Consider the following 25352-nt stretch of genomic DNA (forward strand, 5'->3'; position numbering starts at 1 on the left):
ATTCATGGACGCAGCCATATTGGCTCACGATGGGGAGGGCTGTTGTTGGTTTAGCGTCCAGGAAACAGCAGAGAATGTCTTGGCTAGTAGAAGCTAACTGTTAGCATTAGTAATTCCACAACAAGGCAGAACTCCTCCAGGCTTGAGTTATTTGTCGAGATAAAACATCAACATTTCAAAGAAAACAGAGTCAGTGGTAGAGTCACGTTGCTGTTAGCCAATCGGAGGTGAAATGTCCAAATATCAGGAAATAAGGCTCCAAGTGTGTTTCTCAATGCCAAGGAATCTCACCTTAATGTCTTGGTCACCCCCACCCCCCCTCCCCCAGTTGCCTAGGAGATACACCAAGAACTACCAAGGCGTGTTCCAATGTTCATGTTCTACCGAGGCGTCTGCCGTTTAGCTAGCTGAGCAAGGATATACGGGAGGGCTAGCCTTGGACAAAAATTTCCCAGAATACAGCGCGGTTATTCAAAAGAATGGCGGATCAGAAGCCAGCAGCTACTTCTGGGCCAAATTTCAAGTTTAAATGTAAGTCTAATGGTAGCTATCGGCTTTGTATTTGAAATGCTTTGTTTATGGCCAATGCAGTTATCTATGGTTGGTTAGTTGCTTAGTAGTTGCAGCTTCGGTTGCTAGAGGGCAGTAACTCGCTTACATATTTAATTTAACCAATATGTACACAATTTAAAAAGTAAAAGGCTCGTTACATATTTATACTGAAACTCACACGTGTAAAATTTAACGTTATCTCCTGTGTAGCGTGACGTCATATGACCACCAAGGAAGCAGTGGTCATGTGATGCAAGTCTGTTCGATTTAACCATTTTCTTTGACCAAGGAAGGACAGTGTCCTCGTAAGTAAAGCGCCTGGTCTCATAAGAAATCGCCTTGCGAGGTCAGGTGCCTTGACATTGAGGAACACCTCAAATCCTGCCGTCTGAAGCTCAGCTCTGGCTCACACTTCCTGAAATTGGTGCACCGCAGTTTTGTTTCCCCAGAGTTTGACTTACAAGATATTCATTCCAACTAGAGACCACTGCAAATGTATTGGTTAAATCAGAGTTCCACACCTTTAAAACACATTTTCAACAACTAAATTAATATTTTTATGCAAACGAATGTATATAAAATAAATAAATTCAGTGCAACTGAAAGGAACGCTGAATGAGTTGCAACAAGGACATGAATATATAACCTTCTAGTTGCAAGGAGGAAAAGAAAAACATTCAGTAGGCTTAATTACCCTAACTTGTCCCCGCTTGTCTTGTAGAGATTAACCAGGATTGTGTGTGTTTCTGCATGTGTTTGCTTCGTTGTGTAGCTCACCCATGACGATCACCTTCCATTTTCACGAATGGACAGAGGAGTTTCTATGCCTAATTTGTTGGAGACAAAAGCAAGTACCACTTATTTGTTTTATTGGATATGATTACTGATTTCCTGCAAAAAATAAATAATAAAACAAGGTTCTGTGGGCGGTGTTGCAGCTTGAACTTCAACATTAATAACTGTTCTGAGGTCAGTTAAATCACCTTTCACCATGTCTGAGAGTCTTTTAATAAACTGGCTCAGAAGCATCTAGACTTGAGAGTATATTTTTCTACATTTCATGATGCTTTAACTGTCTTAGCTGCTATGTATGTGCTTTACTTGATTTTTGTTTAGAAGCTGTTGCCTGCGTGAAGCTATTTTGTAACATGTCTTTATAAAAATACTCTTCCAAGAAAGATTACAGCTACAAATCAATCTGTGTTTGATCCCTGAAGGTCTACCCATATAAAACACTCACAGTTACAAACGGAGCACGAGTGAAGCTTCCCAAGGATGTGGACCGGACACGACTGGAGGTAAAAAAAATTGTAATTCACCTCATGCTACATATCTAATATGTGTTGCAAACATTCTGGTGAACTATAAAAGCAAATATATGCAGGAAAGGATTTTGTTGATGTTAAAACCACGTGGACCTGGCTTTTTTCTCCAGCGTCACCTTTCCCCAGATTCATTCTTTGAGATCTTTGGGATGCACATCCAAGAATTCGACAGACTCCCATTTTGGAAACGTAACGACATGAAGAAGAAAGCAGATCTTTTCTAAAAACCAGCCTAATTCCAGCCGTTCCTCTGGGAAATGAAAACTGGGATTTGCAGTGATTTACATGAGAAAATAACATATTACACATTGAAGCAAAAACGCTGACGGACCTGCGAACGTGAGAACTCATCTTGATTTTACTTCTCAGAAATGACGTTCACATAGAACATTTTGTAGTTTTGGTGAACGAGGTAGAATTTATGTAATTATTTGAGTTTGTCCATCTTTTTATTGCTGATATTTTATTGTGATCTTAACCGCCTTCCTGCAACTGTCCACTGAGCTTATTTTATTTTGTATTATTCTATTTAGCTTCATTTTTAGATTAAACTAAGTTATGTGGAACCACTTGATGAGTTTTAGGTTAAGGCACTCAAATCACAGCACACAGTGTGTTCTGCTAGACTTAATTGGTTGGTCTGTTTTTATGATAAAATATTAAAGTTTAATTCCTCTCTCTCTCTCTCTCTCTCTCTCTCTCTCTCTCTCTCTCTCTATGGATTGATAATCACAGAAATGTGTTTGATTATATTCCAGAAGAAATCACAAGTGCTTAAGTTTGTTTGCTGTAAATGTGATGACTTATGTACCTTGCAATTTGCTGTTTCATCACCAGTACGTCAACTACCTTAAATAAAAACCTTTCTAAATGATTTGTAAAGAACTTATTTATTCAAAGGTTCAATCTGATTGAGGTGAACTAGCCACAAAGGAAAACTCATAAAGATGCAATAAAAGCTTGTTGTTGTTTTCCAACCATTGCATTTTTACACCAACAGGGAGCGCGCTGGAGCTTTAAATCCACAGTCCATCAACGGTCATCTGCATCGGTGACGTCTTATTTTTTAAACACCGTGAAGAAGCAGTGAAAGCATTGTAAACTGACCTCTTTTGTGCTCCTGACCCTGGCCTTAGCATATATCTTATCAAGGCACATTTGTATGTGTACGTGTCCTTTCATTATTCGCTATTTAGCCCATCTTTGTTGGTTATTAACAAGTAACACATCCCTAAGCAAACAAACAAACAAACACAATCTAAAATTTGCTCTAACTAGTCTTGATAGCATATTTAGCAATATTGCGTTGGAGTTAATTTGCTCTTGTGGGCTCTTTAAAGCCCACCTAGCTTTCAATGAAAACATTAGACCTTTGGAAGCTATCTATTGGTCAGATAAGCCGTGCTCGTAGACGTGATTGGCTGAAACGCTGTCACTCCTCAAAAGCCCCTCCCCGGCTCTTCACGGACTGGAAGTTCTGCCCAAACGAAGATTTTCACGAAAACATCGACCGCAGACTGCGTAGCCACGGCCAGCGAGAGCAGCGGGACAGCGACGCGATGGATCCGGTGGCGTGACAGCCACGTCGATGGCGTTTCTAAAGTTTTACAGCCATGTTTGAGCGTAAAGAAAGACGATAGGAGGGTTAGGTTGAACGATAATGATTGCGGGCTCACTTGTTTGACAGAGAGGGGCCAAAGCGGACCCCCCTCTCCTCGGTTCGAGCCGTTCCGCCCGATGGAGGCTGATGGGACCCTCGCAGCGAGCTGGAGGCCCGGGGTGTCACCTGTGAAGCAGGGACAACTCGACGCAGGACGTTTTTGAGATCGAACTGTGGACACACGAGTGTGTAAAACCACTTATTTGACAACTCTTCAAGGCTTGTAGAGAAAAAGTTGACAGCTCAACATTTGCTGCACGAGACAGCTTCACGCGCAGGATGACCGTCGTTGATGCCACCCAACGAGAGGTAACAGCCTCGGTAGACTCGGGGCAGGTGAACGGCGCAACTTGCTAATGGGCTCCACTCGCTTTACCTTCTTTTAACGTAAATATTTACGCGTTTAAAAGTTTTTCTGTTTTGTTTTTGTTCTTCGGAAGGCGAATTTTGTTTAAAAGGACTTTTCTGCTCAAAGTTTGGCCCTTTCCAGTCATTGACCATGTCCCTAAAAGAAAACGCTTGTCGGAAGTTTCAGGCCAACATCTTCAACAAAAGCAAATGTCAGAACTGCTTCAAACCAAGAGAATCACATCTGCTGAACGACGAAGACTTGAATCAGGTGAGCGTCACCTTTACTTGTTATTATTGTGTCAGGGCTACGTTTGAAGTGGTCGAGTTGTTGGACAGTTAAGTGCAAAGGCGATGTTAATTGGACGTAATTGGTTAACACCCCAAGGGCTCATATGACATCGTTTCATGCACGTTTCATGCACATCTAAGCCTCCATCTTACTTTTTGCAGCAATATAACATACTGTGACCTCTATCTTAGTCATTTCTCTTGTTTAGCTGTTTACCTTAGTCATATGCTTCTTTTTTGTTTATAGAAGTTGTGTATTTTTGACTCACAAAGGTCTTTTGTCAGCCCCCAGGTGTCAACTCACACTGTTCTCACTGTTCTTTATGTTGATCAGTGGCTTTCCTGTCCTTTATTCTTTTTCTGACAAGCAGACGTCTACTCTGTTATGACTACATATTGTACACAGCTCTGGCAGTCATTCATTAGAATAGGTTGGCCATGATGTCTCTCTCTTAAAGTCAAAGATGAAAATCATGTTTTTTTGCCTTATGTTTGCAAAATGTTTCATAACTTACAGGATAATAAAGGATAAGTTGACGTACGTACACAGTTGACTAACTATTGGAGTCGACCATTACAGCTAACTGACATAGCACACCCCAAAAATGACACAAACACGGTCAATTATATAGATATTAAGCTCAAATTTGGTGCGTTAGTAGCTGATGGTCACCTGTAACACATCCTCCATGACCTAAACACTGTAGTGGCATCCAACATGGGCATTATCTGAAGTCTATCATGTCATCTTGTATGTTAGATACGATGAAACACTGGATGAATCTACATCTGCAACAGATTAACCTCTGAATATGGCCCCATTCTGAATGGCTATCATAGCTAATCAACATTAGCAAAAACAAAACTGGTTCAAACCTGATTATTTTTAGCTGTACTGGGATGAATGTGGTAGTAGCTGAAAAACTTCAAAAACATATAGCAGCAACAGATCATACAAGATTTTGTGAGATTGCTCATGACATCACTTTTATTCTTAAAATAATTCTACAGCAAAAGGATGCAGTTGTGCTTGCATGGTTTATTTCATGACATCTTTCACCTGATTTGCCTTTCTGATTCGTCATTGACACGGTCTTGTGTGATCAAAGGGAATTAGAGGCTGGAGCTGTTGTAAAATGAACACAGATCAGCATATTCCAATGAATCCTTTTAGCCACTGAAGGGTGAAAACCGACCTACATTGATCTCACTTATTCCTCTGTCTGGAGGAATTGCCATTTGGGCTCCTGTCAAGTCATGTGAGGAGAGTTATTTTTTCCAAACTGTGTATAGTCTTTTTTTAAATGCTTGTTTTCCACAAAATCCCTCAGTATTTTTTTCTTTCTCAAACAGTTGTTGCCATTTTCATGTTTTTATGTGTGTGAGTGTTTTCTATTGAGTCTGTTCAACCTCTCAATTGTCTGAAGTCAAGATTTTGGACTTTTTATCAAATATTTCTGGCAATTAAAGTTATTTACCTCACTTCAGCTGAGAAATGCACTTGTAATGAAAATGACAGAGGATCTTATGGTGCCATGTGTCTAGCCTTTTATATGGTAAGTTATAACTAATCAAACCCATAGAAAGAGAGGTGCCAGTGGGCTATAAATGTCAGAGCTCCACAGCTTGATCTAACGGCTGTTCTATAGACCGGGAAATGCAAGTGGATTATGTAAGAGGGTTGATTTGTTAAGCTCTTTAGGTTTAGTCAGGATTTTAGTGTAAACATCACTTGTACTTCAGTACATAGTCATGCACACCCAGGGTTTCTTTTTTTTTTCTTTCTTCCACACAGCAAACAAGTGCTGACTACTGCTGTGGCCACTGTTCAAGTATGTTCCAGAACAGTTTGAGAAAGCCCAGGCTGCCAGGCCATCTTGCGTCTCTCACTACACGTTTGACTTGCAAATCTGTGGCCACAAAACTCCCCAAGATTTGTGCTACTTCTCTAGTTGTCAGCCACTATTTTTCTTGTTTAACTTCGGCCTCTTGCTTCCTCCTCCCACTCACCGCTCTTCCCACTGACAGGATTAGAGAAAAGAATCATGTGTGTTAGGCTTTTCTTTTTTCCAGTTCAGGGCAACATGCTGCTCTGGAATACAGCCAACCAGAAAATGTAGCCAACTTTTATCTCAACCAGAACCAGAATTTAACGGCACTAGATTATTATTGCTGCTAATATTTAAAGTTGTTTGGGGCTGCTGCACATTAGAATGTGAGCAACTGAAACTGATCAAAATGCTAATGTTACAGCATTGTGGCAGCATTTAATCTTGGGAATGGTTTATGTATTTCTCTCTTTCTCTTTCTCCAGGCAAAACCTACATATGCAGGATGGTTGCTACTAGCACCCGAGGGAACAAATTTTGACAATCCCTTACACAGATCTCGGGTAAGTGTTCATGCTCACTCAATTTAAAACTGTTCTTAAAAGGCTGTAGTTCTGTCTCATCCAGCACTGCCATGAGTTGACATCATAATTAATTACGTTGATAATTAGAATAGAATAGAATAGACTTTATTGTAATTGCTCATGGCAATTAAATTACAGATGGTCCGCCATCAACAGTGCACAAGACAATAAATGACAATAAATGTGAAAACCATAAAGGACTAAAAACAATTTAAAAACATTTAGCAACAACAAGAAAGTACAACCAGTGATTTGGATCTGCTAAAACAATAATTTAAAATGATTTAAAACAGATTAGTCCACATTACTGATGGGGCTGTGGGGGGTTGAATGGTGCTGTTGTGTTGAATGTTCTGATGGCCCAAGGGAAGAAGCTGTTGGAAAGTCTGGTGGTATGTTATTTAACTGACCTTAAGCGGCGCCCTGAGGGCAACAGTTCAAACAGGCAGTGGGCAGGGTGGGTGGGGTCACGGAGGATAGCAGCGGTTCTCTTTAGGCAGCAGGTTCTGGAGATGGCCTCCAGGGATGGCAGGGTGCAGCCAATAATCCTCTGGGCAGTGTTTATTGTCCTCTGAACAGCCTTCCTGTCCTCAGCAGTGGAGCCTGCATACCACACACTCAGGGAGTAGGTGAAGGTGCTCTCCACTGAGCAGTGGTAGAAAGCCAGCAGCATTTTCTGATCCAGGCCACACCTTCTCAAGACCCGGAGAAAGTGCAGCCGCTGCTGAGCCTTTTTAACCAGAGCTCTGGTGTTGGCAGACCAGGACAGGTCAGCAGAGATGATGGTGCCGAGGAACCTGATGGAGGGGACACAGTCCACACACTCTCCATTTATGAGGAGAGGGGCGTGTGTGTGACTGTGTCTTCTGAAATCCAGAATGAGCTCTTTAGTTTTTTGTATATTCAGAGTGAGGTTGTTATCTGAGCACCACCTTGACAGATTACTGACCTTTGCCCGGTATGCTGCCTCATCTCCGTCTGTGATGAGGCCGACCACAGCGGTGTCATCTGCAAACTTGAAGATGGCAGTGGATGGGTGGGGTGCGGTACAGTCCGATGTGTACAGAGTGTACAGTAGGGGGCTCAGCACACAGCCCTGAGGAGAGCCAGTACTGAGTAGGATGGAGGAGGAGAGATGGGAGCCAAGTTTAACATGCTGTGGTCGATTTGTGAGAAAGTCTTTTATCCAGTGGCAGGTGGAGGGAGGGATCTGAAGGCTCAGCAGTTTTGAGATAAGAATGTCTGGGATGATGGTATTGAAAGCTGAACTGAAGTCAACAAAGAGCATCCTGACGTAGCTTCCTCTGGTCTCTAGGTGGCTCAGTGTTGTGTGCAGCGTCAGGGCGATTGCATCCTCTGTTGATCTGTTTCCCCGGTAGGCAAACTGAAGGGGGTCGAAGGAGGTGGGGAGACAGGCTTGGATGTGGTTGGAGATAAGTCGCTCCTGACACTTTGTGATTACAGGTGTGAGAGCAACTGGTCGATAGTCATTTAAGCTGTCTATGGAAGATTTTTTGGGGATGGGAATAATTGTTGCAGACTTGAGGCAGCTCGGGACTGAAGCATGAGACAGGGAGAGGTTAAACAACTTGGTGAGGATACCTGCCAGCTCATTGGCACACTCCTTGACCATGATCCCTGGTATGCCATCTGGTTTGGCAGCTTTCCTGGGGTTTACTGCTCTCAATGTTCTTCTCCCCTCATGTTCCTGGAGGATGAGAGAGGGAGGAGTGGGGTTTCTCGTGTTGGGGGGGGGGTTGCAAAAGTGGGTGGGCAGTGGTTTCAAAACGAGCAAAGATGATGCATGTTTTAAATGTTTTTCTTCTCCAGCACACCTGGTTTGAATCATTGGGTGATTAGCAGGATCCTGCCAAACTTGAGGACATGCTAAACAGATATTTTACATTTTGAATCAGGTGTATTGTGTAGAGCTGTAGCGAAGCGTTAATGACGTAGACGGCTCGATTCTAAAAATTCGTCGACGTTGGATCTGGTAGTCGACGCACCACGCCCACTTGTTGCATCCCCAGGAGTTTGTAAATACAGGAGGAATCTGCCTGTTTTTCCTCTAGTTCTCTGCCTTCACTAACATCTCCGCCAAATACTGAAGACCCGGAACAATGTCCGTCCGCTTCTAGATTCCTTTCCTGTTTTGCCCGCCTTCGTCTCCCGGCAACGGACAACAACTTCTGGGGTCAAATGCGCTGCTTCGCCTCTACCGCAGATGTAGAAAATCACCGGTAGTTTCTCCCTTCATAAAGGAGCTTCTTTCAGACATTAGGAGAGCTGTTTTTGTGGTAGCAGTCTCTCCGTGCTGGTCTGTTTGCTGCTGGGTATTTTTGGTTTATTTAAACTTGGTAACTTGAACTTAACGTTGGTAAAGCTACTGTTAGCGTTTTTGTTAACACAGGGGTGGACATTAACTTCAAAACCAACCGGCCAGCCGGGCCGGTAACTCTGAATATTTACCGGCCCCTCCAAGAATCTACCGGCCCCGCTGGTCAGCTGCCAAAACGAGTCAAAATAACAACTGAACCGTTTTAAATGTAATAAACCTTTATTTTGTACACATTCACAAACATAATAACGTATTCAAGTTTGAATTTGTTTGTTCCCTCAACAAAACTCGATTATGTCGTCGCATACTTCCGGCATACAATGTAGTACATCACCAACTCCGCTTTGCTGTACTCGAGCCATTGGCTGTGTTCAAGATGAGCCAGTTCTGCGCAGATTAGACCAGCGGTGATCGGCGAGCAGTGCATGCCGGTTAGATTTGTGTCCGACTTGTCGCCGACTTGCTCTGACGTCATGCATACGTAGGCAACGATAACCTCGTGAGATCAAGGCGGCCGCAGATTTTGGAGCAAGGCGCTGCAGTTGCTCTCCACCGGCTGCAAAACCTAGGGGATGACGGGAAACGCCTGGCCCTCGCCTGGCTCTCACCTGATCTAAGATCTGATGCAGGGTTTCCCTTACATAGGCGTAGCCGTGGCGGGTCGCCACGGCTGACCGCCACGCCTACAAGATCCCAAGTTTTATTTATTTATTTTTGCGCTGTTTCCCGAAGAAGCAGCGGGAACTACTATGTTGTCGCTTGTGATCACAGCCGGCGGGCAGCAAGGAGGAGCAGGCAGGGCAAGGTGAAGTTACAGCATAAGTTACTGAGTTTAAAATTAGAAAGGTAGCAGTGGATATAATGCTTTTTGGTTTACATGTTTCAATAGCATTAAGATAAACGAGTGTTGACGATCTTGACAGGGTTTCCTCCAGTGCTTATTAGGCCAGGTTCTCCTCCCCCCACCAGGCTAAGCATCACTTATTCATGTAAAATGTATTTTTTCATGTCTGACTTTAACCACATCTAATAATGTATTACGGCGTGAGCGCAACAGCGACAACTTAAGATCGATGTGTGAGCAGCCTGAGAGGTCGGGTGTTTCATCTGAACCCTTATAACCTCCAGCAGGCTACGCTGCACTATTGACGTGTTGGCATGCGGCGCTAACAACTTAGCGACGTGTCATGTCTCGGAGAGAGCGTAAAAACACGTTGGACGCTTCTTCTGAAGCGGGAAAATAACACTTCTTCTTAAGCAGAGCACGACGTCGCCTCGGCTCGTTCACGGCCGAGCCGGTACCGGACTGGGCTCAATAACACTGACCCAGCACAGCCACTGGGTCGTTGGAGCTGCCCCGTGACTGCCTGATGGAAAACCAGCGGGTTTCATCAGACTCGTAGTTTCTTGTTTTTGCTGGGGACCCCCTGTATTTTACCGCTCCCTCCTGCAGTCTTCCCCTATTAAAATTTAAAATGATTCTGTAAATTCCGTGTATCAATAGAAAAAATCTCTGCCTCTGCCAGCTGCAGTAAATGTAGTCTCCAAATAATAAATAAGAGGTGCATTCATCTGTGTCTCCTTTGATCCACATTAGTGATATTCTCAGCAGCAGAACAGTGAAGCAAAGAAAGATTCCTGAGTTTGTTAGTCATTTTATTTATTAGGTGCATCTGACCTGTTCTATTTTTCTCTAAAATGAGATCAAATCAGTGCTTCTATGGGTTGTGTCCAATCTGCACTGGAAAATTTTACTTTATTTAGAGACGTGTCATAATTTCTCCCCAAGCCGCCCCCCCACAGCTGGAAAAATTCCTAGGGGAAACACTGTGATTGGTTCATATTTTGATCCAAACATCCGGTGGTAGAACATGAAATGTTAGTTCGTCACATGTATTCTGTAAATCATGTTATGTTAATGATGACAACTATATAGGCCATAAAGAGAAATGTGTTTTGTGTTCTTTTGTCACGTTTCCTATGAACACACTAAACCTACAGCTGATAACCTTTACTTATTACAGTCAGGTCTCCATATACAATATATGATATCCACAAGCATGTGAGGATGTGTTTCAGCTGCTAACAGGCACCAGAATTAAAATTGAAAATTGAACAAGTGTGAACGCTAATGCGATATCTTCAGCCATCGTCACCCCCGAGCTACACATGTAGGGACATCTGTCCGGCTTTCAGCCACTCCCCCTGCTGCTTCCGTCTGCTCTCGTCTGTTTTCCAGGCGAAGCACAGCTCAAATCGAACACGGCCATTCTCTGCGCCTCCCGTCTTCTTTAAACCGCCAAGAATCATTCCACCTATGCACATGCTTCTCTGCTTCATACCGTTTCGAACTATCTCGCTTCTCCTCACCAGTTTTAAAGAGTTTTGCCGGAGATTTCATCAAGAAATCCCATCCCTGTGGCGGCGCCATCTTCCTGCGTACTTGTGTGTTTCTAGCTTGGTTCCACTTCGTCTTTAATAGTGAACTTATAGTTCACGTGACTATAACTAGAATCGTGCAGTACGTGCACGAATCGTACTAGTGCAGTACGTGCAGTACGTGGCTAGAGGCACGCAGGTTCGCGCGTGCAAAACGAAAACGGCGGCTTCCTACAGGGCGCGGCCATGATGTAGGTGAAAGCCGGTGTGTAAATGACAAACAAGGCTTGGGCGCCACCCGGGCAGTAAGTCGTCAAGTATTTGCCGCCCGACGAGAAAATTTAGCGCCATTGGCGCTCGGGTGCTTTAAAGGTCCACCCCTGTAACAGCTTCTTGTGTTTGGATAAACTGTTACGTTTTGGTTTAGAGTTCATTTTTTTGTGGTGCAGATCTCCCTTTTATTACATTTAGAGTGTTGTGGGTTTTTGGTTTAGTTTAAAATATCACCTTGAGTTTGGTTTAACCACCCAGTTTAGAGTTTGGACCTTCGGAGATCCTTATTTTGGTCCAGAATCCAGTAATCTTTGCCCATTGGGACATTCTTAGTTATTTGTACTTTTGTTTTAATTCCCCACTGGCAGAATTAGTTTTATTATTCCCAACCTGTGGATGGAAAGATTAATGATTTTTTTTGTAGTTGTAAATAAACCTGATCATCATTTTAACTTTTAAATCCCACGTTATTGTCCCTTCCTTTTTGCACATGAGTCAAACTCCCCAGGAAGGGTCGTAACACCACTCGCCTCACGCACATGTGACCAAAACAAGCAGCATGGAGACACTCCGTCTCTAACCACCTCTCAGGCAGCAGCCTGCTCTCCCAAGTTCTACACGTCACCAGAACATAACCAACTGCAACACAATTCAAGCAGTGTTATACAAAATGGAAGGCCTGTAATGTTTATTCTCTTACAGTAACAATTTATCAGTGTTTTTGAGGAATTTATTTGAGATTTTCTGGTTTTTATTAATTGCGCAATAAAAAAATTATCTTTAGATTAATCGTCTCATTAGTCATTAGAATAGTTGACTATTCGATAAAATAATAATCATAATAGTCGTTTTTAAAATAATCATTTACCCCCTGCCCTAGTGTTGGGAATGGTGGATAAAGTGTGGTCAGTTTCTGTGGTCTTTGAAAACAACTTCAGCTTATTCAGCAAAGGAGTTTTAGAATGGTAATACTTCAAGCTAGCATACTTTTTCTGACTGATTTTAGCACAAGCCACGACATTTTCGAAATGCACTTTTTAAGGTTAGGTCAGCTGCCATGCCTTTTCTAGTGAATACGTTTAGCTCAGATGTGCTTGTTTCAGGAACAGGCAGAATGCCACATCAGAGTAGAGTTTAACACGGCATCATTCGGAGTAGGGCTGCAGCTATCAAATATTTTTGTAATCGAGTACTCTATCGAATCTTTTATCGATTAATCGAGTACTCTAATAAATTACTCTTTTGCGTTTTGTAAACCCTTATGTCAACTAGCATGTTATAAAATATGAAAGACCTCTTGAAATGAGCAAGCAATTGCCAGTTATTCTTCAAGTTTTATTCAAATGTAGTTTTCAAAACTTCAGCACTTCAACTTTACTTCACAGTAAACAAATGCGCGCGGCTGCGGCCCAAACAGCACCAGAACCGCTCACGGCGCATGCGCAAACATGGCTCGCCAGCTGTTTCCCTATTAACACACGTCCGTTTTAATTTCTACACTTTTTTTTCTCACACTAACAAGGATTGTGGAAAGCATGTTTGCCGTGGTTATGTCAAATTATACTGATCACAAAACATTTATTTACTTCCTTTCGTTTTCCTCCGCCACTCATAAATACCTGTGTCCTCCTGCAGCAATCCTGAGGGACAATGGACATCAATAACAACATAGTAAAAAGTCTGACGTGTTGTAAAAACTGCTATTTTTAACACATTTTAAGTCTGACGTGTTGCTACCAGACGTATGGTGTGAGCTGAAACCAAGTGCTACAAATGAAAAAGTCGCACATTGTCCGCAGAATATATAGAAATACAGGTTAAAATGCATTATCTTGTAGAGGCTCCGAGTCCGCTTGCAGAAGTGACATTTACATGTGGATGTTTCCTGGTCAGGTTGCAGCATCAAGGAATATGGTGTGGTAGGCTAAATCCATTTTACAGATTTTAAAGTGGACTACGTTTTCCGCCTTACGACGTGAAAAATGGTCCCACACCTTTGGCATTTTGTGTCTTTTTCACACTCCACCGGGGTCCACATTGCCCGCCATAGCTTAAGAGAAAGTTAAGTTGCATTCGCTACTTGCGTGTGCATTCAGTGCCGTGTGTATGTGAGTCACTTATTTCGGTCCAGGTGAAACATGACCCCGGGTGATTGCAAAGCCATAAATTAATTAAACATGAATTAAACGAAGCCTCGAGGCAGAGAATTTGACTCGAGGATTTTTTGTACTCGAATTATTCGAGGTACTCAAGGAATCGTTTCAGCCCTAATTCAGAGTTGTATTTTGTAATATTTGGACATCTAAGGTAACGCGACTCTACCACTGACTCTTGTTGCTTTGCAGCATTGATGTTTTATTTCCACAAATAACACAAGCCTGAAGGAGTTCTGCTGTGTGGTGGTGTTGCTAATGGTAAATGGTTAGTTTCTACCAATTGAGATGTTCTCTGCTGTTTCCTGGATGCTAAACCAAAGTGACAGTGTGATGTAGATCTGTGAGGCTTTCCTAATCCTAGAGTTCACCGTCTATTTTCTATCAGAAGCTAATGCGGGAGATAAGTGTAGGAGACTATTTTCATGTTCAGCCTGCACGAAAAACTCAGTGACAGATTATAATCAGAAATAATAATAATTAAAGCTGCAAGTTCGGCCCTTGGCCAGCAGTCTGGTGCACCCGGGCACTTCTGCTGAACATAAACATCGACCACCCCGACACCAGAAACCGCAAATGGTCTCTTCGTCTGCACCTCACCCTGACTCAGCATCTTCTCTAAGCCCACCATTAAATTACACATCTAACCACTAGGGGATACACTATCGTTACCATACTGGTGGTGTGATGACACAGACCAAGTTTAATGCTATTCTAACCACGTTTTTGAAGTAATTGAAGGTTAAAGTTATCTAGGGGGAGCTGTGACCAATTACATAAAAATCCCATTGAGGTCCTCTTAGGGAGTCAAAGATGGTTTTCTGTTATTTTGGCAATCTATCAGACGTTGCGTGTGCTTTCTAGAGCCAAAGAGCTGAAAGGGGGCGGAGCTAAAGAGATTTGAACCAGCAACCACATCAATGTGTTTAGTGCAGTCACGTGATGACACAAGCCAAATGTAATGCCATTCTGACCTTGTCTTTAGAAGTTGATAAAGTTTGAACACATCTAGGGGGAGCTGTGACCATTTACAACTAAATCCCATAGAGCTCATCTTTGGTCGTCAAAGATGGTTTTCTGTTAATTTGGCATCAATCAAATGTTGCATGGGTCATCTAAAGCCAAAAGGCTGTAAGTGGGCACAGTTAAAGTGATTTGAACGAGTGAGCATATGTGTTGATTGCAGTTGTGTGATGCCTCCCACCATGTTTGATATAGTTTGGAGCTTTTTTGCAGAAGTTACAAAGGTTTTATTGTACCTAGGGGACGCTGTCCCATATTTAGGAAATATTGCATGAAGCAGTTTGTAGGTTGACAACAATCATTTGCGTGTAGTTTAGTGTGAATTGCATCATGCATGTTTTATTAAGGGCCTAATATCTGTCAGGGGGCGGAGGTAAAGCAATATCAACCAATGACAACAGGATTGTTTTGGGTGCCTTTGTGTGATGACATATAGCAAGTTTGGTGCACTTGTGACCTCGTCTGTACGACTTATTGCAGTTTTAAAGGTATGTAGGGGGCGCTGTGGTGATATTACACAACTTTCACCAACCGTTTGTGCCTCATTGGCTAAAGGGCATGATTGTTTATTGCCATGTTCAGTCTCATGCAGATCGGAGGCTGTTTGCGGAAGTTACAGTCAAACGTAAGGTCACGGCGTCACGCCAGAATTCGCCATGGCATCAAAGCCCCTCCCTTTCTGGAAAGCTATCAGAACTGAATGGTCACTGCAGCATCATGAAGACAGCCATAGTCTTCTGACTGTGTTTACGTCCTCAAAGAGAGTCGGTCACCCGCTGGATGGAGTCTTACTTCGCCCACACTTTCTGTTTGGAAAAAATGCACCTAAAGGAGGTGTAGCCTGTTGGACTGAGAGAACAGCACTGAGGCAGTAATTGACAGCACCCCCCAATCCCCGTACTCTCTTGAGTTTTTCATTTGGAAAAATGAGCCATTAACAAGCATGTGCGTGAACACTAGGGATATTCCGATCACATTGTTTTGCTCCCGATACGAGTCATTTGATTATGAGTATCTGTTGAGTATCGTTTGTTAAGCAAGTACCTTAATAAAAAGCATGGTAATATTATGAATATATTATAAAATCGCAGAGTTGCTTATATTTCAAATTGTTTACATCCTCTCCTCCTTATGCGGCTCTATTGAGTGATGCACACAGGGTCCGAAATTAACACTCGCCACTCGCCAAATGCAAGCAAATTGCTCCATTTGGCGAGTACATTTTTTAGCTCTACCTGCCACCTGGCGAGTAAATGTTTGCACCAAATTAGTTATGTTTATCAGTCATCTTCCATGGATTTCTGATACTCCTCCCGCCTGCATGCAACGTACACAAACGTACGCGAAACGTGAACGCCGCATCCAACGTCATTTCCACCTATCCCATTCAATCAGTTTATCAAGTTAGCAGTTAGCTTCGTGTTAAAACTAGCGGTGAAATGTGGCGGTTTTTAACTGGAGTCAGCCAGCCTTCCAAAAGAAAACTCGTCGAACTTGAAGAAAAACCACCAGGACCAGTGGCAACCAGAAGATTTTGTGAAAAGTGGCGAACCGGAAATGGCGGAGTCATAAGACAATGGCTACATTATGATGGCCACGTAGCGTTGCTGCCTTTCACAGACAACTGGCCCTCGGCATTCTTCAAATATCCAAAAAATGCCCATACTTCCGACTTTGTCTTCTTTGAGGGATAATAAATGTCCCGAGTGCTGCCATCTCCTCCTGCCATTATTTCAGCTTTAGCTTAAATAAAGTTTTGGTCATAAACAACAAAGTGCGCATGTGCCGCCGGCAACTTCAGCAGATGATACGGTGGCTGGTAAGGTTCACCGCGCCTACACCGCAGCCACGGTAATCCACTGGGATATTTTTTTTTTAAACAAGACGGTTATTATTATTGTCAACTTATTTACCGGGGTTTACAGCTACACCGGTTACCGTGACAACCCTAGCCCTGACACACTTTCAGATATTCTCATCGTGCAGCTGTGTTCTCCAGAGATCAAGGACTATGACCCAAATGAGGCTGTAGTGCTTTGGCACAAAGACGGTGTCAGAAGCAGGAGGCCAGACTTCATGGACAGAGAAAACAAGGAGTCTGACTAGATTTCAATGAAAGAGTTCATAAAAACATCTCTAAAAATAAATAAATAAGTAGTAAAAATGACAAAAGAGTTGTTTTTCTTATTAATTGATGTTTTAAATATTTTGTCACTCTGTTTGGAATCAACATAATATAGAATAACATGCTTTAGGTAGATCTAAATCATTTAGAATTTTGGCCGGTAGATTTTCATCATCTACCAGCCAACTTGGCCGGTGAGTAAAAAATTTAATTTCGGACCCTGGATGCACATTCCCGTGATGGGGAAACCACGCGGCACCATGGCCAGCAGGCTAAATTTTATCTGCACAACACCTGCAGCACCTGAGATGAGAAACTACAACGGTTTGCTGTTCGTCATCAATTTCTCTGTTTATTAACGTATCTTTCGCTGTTTGCTGGTTCAGTGTTTTTGTTAAAGATGCAGCTGTGAACTGGGACTTAATGCAGACCGATGATTTGCTGTGGCGACGCCTGAAGGGAAAAAAGCCAAAGGAGAAAGAATTTTATTTTGAAGCCTGCTTATCATGCAGCTGTGTTTTACAGCATGTTGAATGCCCAGTAAGCACACATTTCAAGTGGCTGCTACCCTGCCTTTGCTGCCTAGTTTAAATGCCACCTAAATACAGATATTTTAGCTCTCCTGTGGAGACACGTTAGCTCTGCGTTAGCCTACTAGCTAACAGCTGGTGTCTGAATCCCTGCCTGACATAAATTGGGAGGTAATGGTGGTGTTTTCTTCCAAGAAACAAAGAACGCTGATGTAGAGGAACTTGTTAAGATAAAAACTAAGGCATTATTGTTCCGTTTGAAAATCTCTATTTTAGAATGAGAAGTCATGTTTGTTGGTAAGGTTAAGTCCGATCTTTGTCACCCGATTCTTATTTTTTTTTAAATCCCATGATTGGATTCGATTTCCGATCATGTGATCGAATCGGAGCATCTCTAGTGAAAACACACACAGCAGACTCACTGCTCAGCAGAACAAGCAAACAGAGAAACTGCAGCAGGCTGGAGGGGTTTCTCCCCACCTTGTTCACTAGAAGAAAGGGTGGAGTAAGTTTTTTTTTTTTTTAAGCAGTCGAGTGGCTCTGAGTCACATCGTTTCACATTGGCTTGTGAATGGCCAAGCCAGCTGGAGGTGCGGCCGAGACTCTGCTGGAGACCAGTGCAGACTTGTTATTCAAGACTGGCAGCGTCACCTGGCACCTCTTAGCCATTAGCAAAGTCTGATTAAAATTCAGTGTACAGAGTTTTGACCTGAAGAGGGAGAAATAATGACTGATTTTAATAAGATGCACTAAAATGCCTAAATAATGACTACACATGTCTACAGCACTATTATACACACATTTATACAGTTTATCAGCAACAAAAATTGATTTAGGTGTTACTGACTCTTTTAGGAGTTTTAGCAGATCCTGGGATACAAAGAACATTTAAAATCTGAAAATGCACCAGTTTGGGTAACACATTTAAGGATTTCCTATCTGTTCTGCCACTCATTTGATAAACAGGAGCTGCTGTTGTGGTGCTGTGACTCATTGTGCAATCTGCAGATTCTTGTGGGAGGTTGGCTCTTTTATCAAAGCAGGCCTTCATATGAGGCAATAATGAGCCTAATATTGTCGTTAATTTGCAAACCGTACCTCCCTACTATCCTGTAATGGGAGCCTTCCTTTATCAGCTCTCAGATTGTACTGCGGTGGTGCATCCCAAAAGAGGACATGGGGGAATGTGGGGGAGGAGGAAAGACCTCGTTCTCACACTGATGGCTTCCATATGGAAAGAGCTCGCCTTGATCCACTATCAGCCGTCTGGTGCTGCCACTTTAACATCATCCCATATATGCTCTGCTCTGTTTTGCAGTCAGCTTTTCATTGCAGGGCTGTAATTGGCTGCTTGTAGTAAGCAGATGGGTCATGCAGACTAGCTATTAAACTAATAACAGAGTAAAAGGGCTGATAGATTGAGTCATGTTTCAGAACCACTTCAGTTTAACAGGTTGTGAGGCTGTGCTTATATGTTGTGACACTAGGTTTGTAATCTTTAATTTCTTCTTTTGGTTCCCATAAATTGTATTTTTGACTGACATATGTGCAAGTATAGCAGCACGTTTTAACCGTCACACGTGAAGTACCACTACTGCAGAGACCTTCCTGTCTCCCTTTTGGGTTCCAGAGCACATGTCAGATTTTTGTGGATCAGGTTCTGAAATTTTACACCAATAAATGTGTGTGTGTGTGTGTGTGTGTGTGTGTGTGTGTGTGTGTGTGTGTGTGTGTGTGTGTGTGTGTGTGTGTGTGTGTGTGTGTGTGTGTGTGTGTGTTTTGATCAAATGACCAGGGATCAATGAAAACCTGAGTATCAATAAGTAGTATTGCCTGAAAAGCCATTTAATCACAAAATGCCACACCCCTGTTGTAGGATAATTACCTTAACTGTATGATACAGATTTGATTGTGATTAATGTTAATCAATTGTGAAACCTTTTGTTGAAATTGTGGGTTGACGGTCTTATCTGCTTTTGTATGTTTAATAGATGTCCTAAACTGGAAGATCAGGACTAGCTGATGCACTTGGATAAAATGTTGTTTTGCTTGCTTTAAAGTCCTGTAAAGTGGTGGTTTCAGAGTCTAGCAATGTATGGAATTATCATGTGACATCATCGTTCAAACCAGAGCTAGCTCTTGTGTATGAAATCTTTAATATTTACAGAAAAAAATTAAATTAAATAAATCTTTTTAGGTCATGGTTATACCCAATTTAATAACATCAGGTTTCATGTTATCTCATGTTGGTTCATTATTTTAAAAGTTCAATATTTTACTGCTTACTGCAAAAAATTCAGCTGTATAACACGAGACCATCTTTGTTTTTAACATTTTCAGAAATGGCAGAGACGGTTTTTTATCCTTTACGAGCATGGACTGCTTCGCTATGCTCTGGATGAATTGGTAAGTTTAAGCTTTCTTCATTCTGATATTTCTGATAAAATATCTTGAAGTGGTTTATGATCCTCTAGAGAAGACCTGTCATAATGGTCAGTCAGAGACATGGATCTGTTCAAGAATTACTGGAAAAGAAAGAACACCATAGTAAAAGTGACATATTGAATTATCAGTGACTGTAGCACAGAGATGGGCTTACTAACATGTTTTACTCCCGTTTCTGCTCTGATATTATAGAGAAAATAAACCTTTTGTAGATTACTTGAAACCAGTGGGAACTCCAGCAGAGTTTAATTCATTTTTGCTATAAGCTTTTGAGGTTGTGAGGATGAGAAATGGCTGACTGCCAGCTGACCAGGTTAACACCACAACACTAACGCTAACACTCGCTCCGACAGAAGAAACTAAACTAACTAGCACAACGGTGTCGGGAGGAATGAGGTGATACCACATGGTGTTCATACTAAAAGTCATGTGCTGGGCAGTTTGTTTGTTCTGTGGCTAACACACTGCACAAATATTGTGCAAGAGCCCTGAACTGGATGAACCACACTGCATAAGGAAGGTTTACACCTTTTTAGGAATCTTTATTCATGTGAGGAATCAAGGTTGTGTGGTTTAATGAACTAAACCGTAACAAGTAATTAATGTCTCCCCATGTTATTGTTGGTCACCTTTTTAAAATGAAGCTGTTAGGCTCTGCTGCATGTTGGTAAATACTGATTGACCCAACTAGCCAATTCCTTGGTGGAGTGAAAACCAAATCATCACATCAGCATTTATGTCAAAAAATGTTTATTTTTATTTTTTAAATAATTTCAGTAGAACTCTTAAGATAAAGAATCAATTGTTAGGCTTGAAGGTGGTTTTATAATTGTAGTTTTAATTTTACTTAGAGACTAAGGAGTTAGAAATTTTTATGCTCTCGATTGCCCCCTCAGGCCAATTGCATTACTGCAGCTTCAATAGTAAGCTCGTGTATGAGGCGTGCATGCTGTATGTGCACACTCCTGAACGAAAACAACAGCTGAGTCTGTCTTGTACTGGTGCAATTTACAGATTTAGACTGTTCTGCACAATTCTAATAAATTAGGCAAACTATGTACTCTGATGTAGACAGGCTAGACAAGCAGCCTAAAAACTGTTCCTACAATCATATACAAAAAGCCCCCAGCTTGCTTTTAAAGCATCAACTCTTTTCCCCCGTAATTATTTTATTAGTTAAAGCGATTAATTACTAGTATAATTAAAATGGCCCAAATTGCTTTGATGTGTAAATTAAATTCTAAAAGTATAAATAAAGTGATTTGGGCAGATTTGGTGTGGTGATCCAAATCATCCTGTTATAGGACATAGCTCAGACCTCCTGCTCTCCTCATTTGATCGTAATCAAATGTCTCTATAGGCGCTTTCTGAGCTGAAGAGGATATGAGATTCAGGACTTTTTCCTCAGACAGGCTCATGGATGTGTCGCCACATTGGAGACAGGAACAAGCCCGATTCAGCCAAAGTTTCATAATCGGGGAATATTTTCTAAGTAACAAGCCTCTCTGAGAGACAGGGTTTGGAAAACTTGCTTCAGTGAGAAGAGCCTTCCTGCATGCGCTCTGGTTCTGCAACGCGCTCCAAGCCCCTGATCTACATGTCGTCAGCTCGCTGTCCACCTTGCATGCGCACTGAAAGTGAGCTGTGCTGAGCAGTGTCCAGCTCAGATGTTCTGATGGAAATATTTTCATGATTGATTTGGCTACCTCCGCGATGTACGTAACGATAAAAATGTCAGCTTGAGGTTTCTCCGTCAAAGTAAACGGTCAAATACGGGAACTTTGCCATTTAACGGTTTGGCCTTCTTGTAAAGATTGTTGCAAACAGGAACATTAAACTTGATTAACACCAGAGTCATGCGAACTGCACCATTATCTCCGTCACTGTAAATGAGGGGAACAAAACGAATGGATTCGATCCTTTTCTTACCCTTTCAACATTGTTTAATATAAAGTTTTGTTCAGTACAAAGTTTAATTACAACAATCCAACTAGACAGAGCCTGGATTTGTATTCTGAACAGTTTAAACATGTTTTAAAAGGAGACGTGTGTGACACAGCAAAAAGTGGCACCTGCTCAACTATTAAAACCACTAGCAGGGTGAAAAATATCAAAATATTGTAGCACAGACGGGCTACAACTTCTGGATCAATTTTATACAAATTGTTTTATTATCTTCTGTTGAAAGATAACTTTGAGGTACATGAGCGAATGGTATTGGTTGCTGTCACCTGTTGTGATTGGTTAAAGCAGTTCTCGGCTGTCTTAGGGTGGGCCTAAGTGCAATTGGGTAGGCCCACCCACAACGCCGCGGCTGCTGGGGCTCCCAGTGTTTTCTTTACTGTGGGAAGCCGGTAATAATGGCTCTTTGATGGGAAAAGGTTGCAACCCCAGATCTAGAACATGATAATAACTGTGCACACCGGTGCACCGAGTAACTGGGATCGGGTGTTTCATGATATAATCATCCCCATCACTGAAGGAAATTCAGATGAGCCACAGAGCTGCGTGTGTTAACGGGATGGTAGTTCAAACTCCCGCTGAATTTATTTGCCAAACGCAGGAAGGGCCAAAGTGCCAGACGGCTGCAGAGTTGACCACAGATTACAGGTTGACGCCTGCCCTGTCTCTAGTAGACATGTGAGTCTGCAGCAGCAGAAGACGTAAGTCGGCGGTCTCCAGCTCTGCAGCTGTAGCTTTATTGTCGGCCCGACCGAGAAAGTTTTATGTCCTCGTGCACATGCACAGATTATCATTCACGTTCCTTGCTCCCGAAAGAACGGCTCGGAGTGCAAATTGTTAATTTATTGCTAATCTGCAGGGAATATCTACAAGAAAGTTCTACAGAAAGTAGCAAAGGGTCCTCAGAAATGTTGCTAGGTTTGTCGTACAGCGACAAAGTAACTGAGTTGGCAACACTGCCTCTTGCTCTGCCGCTAAGCTACAGATAGCAAACACTACGGGCTATTCTTGAGCGTGAACGTGCATGACGTCATCACGCATTACGCTGCCACTGGTAGGCACTGGGAAACAGGCTTGTTCGACCTGAACATGCTCTTTTTCTGTGATTTTACAGGAATACAGAGGCAGTCACAGTAAAAATGCCAGGCAGCATCCTACAGGACCAGGGCATTGCAGGAGAATGTATGAGGAATACATTTTACATTTCTCACATGTATTGGTTGTTAAATTTTCTTGTAGTTCCTTTAGCTTAATGTAGTGGGGGGCGAGAGGTCTTGTCTGTATGTTTACCTTCAGACATGTAAACAATTGCATGTCTGTTTTACAAAAGGAGGGAATATTCAATTAACCATTTATTATTTTATGCAAAATAAATAAATAACAATAGAAGAGAATCGTCATTTATTGTTATACCTGAAGGCTCAACCTTATCCTTTGTTCTTTCATTGTATTTAGGAAGCAAGGGGATGTCAAAGGAAATATGATTGATTTGTTTACAGAAAATGACAAAAGAAAAAGAGGGACGGGCTTTAGCCCTCCCTGGATGTCACTCTTCATCTTTTCATCTCCTTTATGAACAGCAGATCAAAAGGCAGGAGGTTGCAAGGGTCTGGAGCTGGAAATGTCAAGTGGCACTAAATATAGTCTTGCTTGTGATCATCACAATAGAATAATTGCTTCGTGTTGAAGAAGCAGCTGCACGAGGCTTGTTTTATTTTTAATATTGGGCTATTTCACATACATGTTTGCATATTACATGCAGTTCACCTTTCAGTGGAGAATGCTTAGTTCAGCCTCAATAATGTCTGTAGTCTAAAGCTATATGAGGGATATTCAATATAATTTAAAATCTGACATAGTTGCTTGTTCAACAGCAGAACCCCCAGCGCATGGAGGACTAGTTAGGCCCGTGGATGAGCACATACCCTTGTTTTCCTCTAGTTTTATGGCTTTTCTATTTTGGCATAGCGAAACCCAGATGGGTTGTGGTTCCAACCTGCAGGATGTGGCATATGGTCATGGGGGGAGTAGAATGCGTTAGAAAATAACCCAAGAGAAATCAGAGATGTGGGATTCACTGATTTGGGGTTGTCCACCTAAGATGGAACACCCAACAGCCACAGTTTTTCAAAAAAGCCATCAACACAATACTTAAAAAGTCTGCATAGGCATAAAAATTGTTTGAATTTTAGTGTCTAAACTATGTTATAAAATGGAGAAATGAGATAAAAATCAGTGGCCTGAGCCACTGGAGTTTGCTAAAGGTACGGTTACATTTTCCAAAAGCCCCCTAACACAATCAAGTCTGACCCATGTTGCCATGGCAGCAAGCTTAGTCTCTGTTCAACAATGGTTGACCATGGTATGTGTAACATGGGGTAGATTGTGAAGAGCTCTAGGACTCTGTACTGACTGTAGCGATGCAGGACAAAACACTGAAAGAAAAGCACAAATGTGTGGGCTGAGGTTTGCTCCAGACTCAATCATATGGTAAACAAATCTTTCTGCTACAGCTGCACATGAAAACATCAGATGCAGCATCGAAACAAATGTGCAAGGCAGGCTTCAACAGCCACTATTTAGTCTAAACTGTTTATGTGTCTATGTCAGCAACAGGTGTGGTAAGGATTTCGTGAGGTTTTGTACTTACCTGTAACGTAATGATCATAATTAACAAACACAATAGTAGCGTAGAGGAAAGACAAATTACACAACTGTTTGATGTTACAGTTGTTTAAGTGAAATGTTAAACACACACACACGATCAATTATCACTTGAATAGTAGGAACAGAACTGTAGGTGAGAAGAACTCCAAACTGCCACTTTGCTGACTTCAGTGTGTGTTTAAAAAGATCAACTGCAGCTCTCTAATAACCAAGCGCCTTACTACACACAACCTCACACAACACTTGGCTCCCATTGACCAGGCTCTGACCCAGTTCAACCTATTCTCACTGACACATGATCTCCTTGTGATTTTACTACGTTTTTCTTGCAGTGTTTTCAGTCTCTGATGTGGTTTTATTCTGAATCACAATGCTGATAAGTCCGGTTTACTGTAGGTGTAGAACATTTAGTCCCTTTATTTGGAGACTTTTGTGAAAATAAATGCTTTGTGCACTCATACTGGTCAGTTAATGAAGTATAGCTTGCAAATAAAATAAGGCTACCTATTAAGTTGCCTAACACAAAAGGCCCATTGAGGGAAACTTTGATCACATTTGCTTTTAGACTACACTGACTGCAGTTGAAGGTCTTGTATAATGGCCACATACCTTTTTATTCCAAATAGAACATGGTGTTCTCATGACATTTCATCTGCTGAAGTCATTCTCATTTAATTCCAACTCAATTAATTTCCTGTGTTTACTGGAATTCACCTAGTGGACTTCTGCCCTATAGCACTGTCCAAGAACTGAAAAGCATTTTTGTGAACTTCCTTCAATATCCCACACATTTGTGCATTCTTTGTTCTTGAGACACACAATCCTGCTAACTCTCTCCTGAATCTCTCACACATGAGCGTGCACAACC

General features: G+C 42.0%; 2 protein-coding genes across 7 annotated transcripts in view; both read left to right on the forward strand.

Annotated features, from left to right (window-relative positions):
• Positions 1 to 232: 232 nt before the first annotated feature.
• Positions 233 to 2329, forward strand: LOC139063451 (actin-binding LIM protein 1-like). Its single transcript, XM_070545308.1, has 5 exons — positions 233 to 363; positions 417 to 531; positions 1325 to 1399; positions 1770 to 1850; positions 1988 to 2329. The coding sequence occupies exons 1-5, from the start codon at positions 233 to 235 to the stop codon at positions 2099 to 2101; spliced, it is 516 nt and encodes a 171-aa protein (XP_070401409.1). The 3' UTR covers positions 2102 to 2329.
• A 1475-nt stretch (positions 2330 to 3804) lies between these two features.
• The window catches only part of si:ch73-103b11.2 (early endosome antigen 1), an 82238-nt gene continuing 60690 nt past the window's right edge, over positions 3805 to 25352 (forward strand). For all 6 annotated transcript variants that reach the window (XM_015963423.3, XM_015963422.3, XM_015963425.3 and 3 more), the window contains exons 1-3: positions 3805 to 4156; positions 6491 to 6568; positions 19751 to 19816. In XM_015963423.3, coding sequence (XP_015818909.1) covers positions 4037 to 4156; positions 6491 to 6568; positions 19751 to 19816 — 264 coding nt within the window. In that variant the 5' untranslated portion in view covers positions 3805 to 4036. The remainder of the gene's footprint in view (positions 4157 to 6490; positions 6569 to 19750; positions 19817 to 25352) is intronic.

This window comes from Nothobranchius furzeri, chromosome 16, assembly GCF_043380555.1.
Source record: "Nothobranchius furzeri strain GRZ-AD chromosome 16, NfurGRZ-RIMD1, whole genome shotgun sequence".
In the NCBI taxonomy this organism is placed as follows: Eukaryota; Metazoa; Chordata; class Actinopteri; order Cyprinodontiformes; family Nothobranchiidae; genus Nothobranchius; species Nothobranchius furzeri.

Coding starts and splice junctions, on each gene's coding strand:
- LOC139063451 (XM_070545308.1), top strand. CDS start 233: ATGTCCAAATATCAGGAAATAAGGCTCCAAGTGTGTTTCTCAATGCCA. Junction 1,400..1,769: donor CTAATTTGTTGGAGACAAAA/GCAAGTACCACT, acceptor TGATCCCTGAAG/GTCTACCCATATAAAACACT. Junction 1,851..1,987: donor TGGACCGGACACGACTGGAG/GTAAAAAAAATT, acceptor TTTTTTCTCCAG/CGTCACCTTTCCCCAGATTC.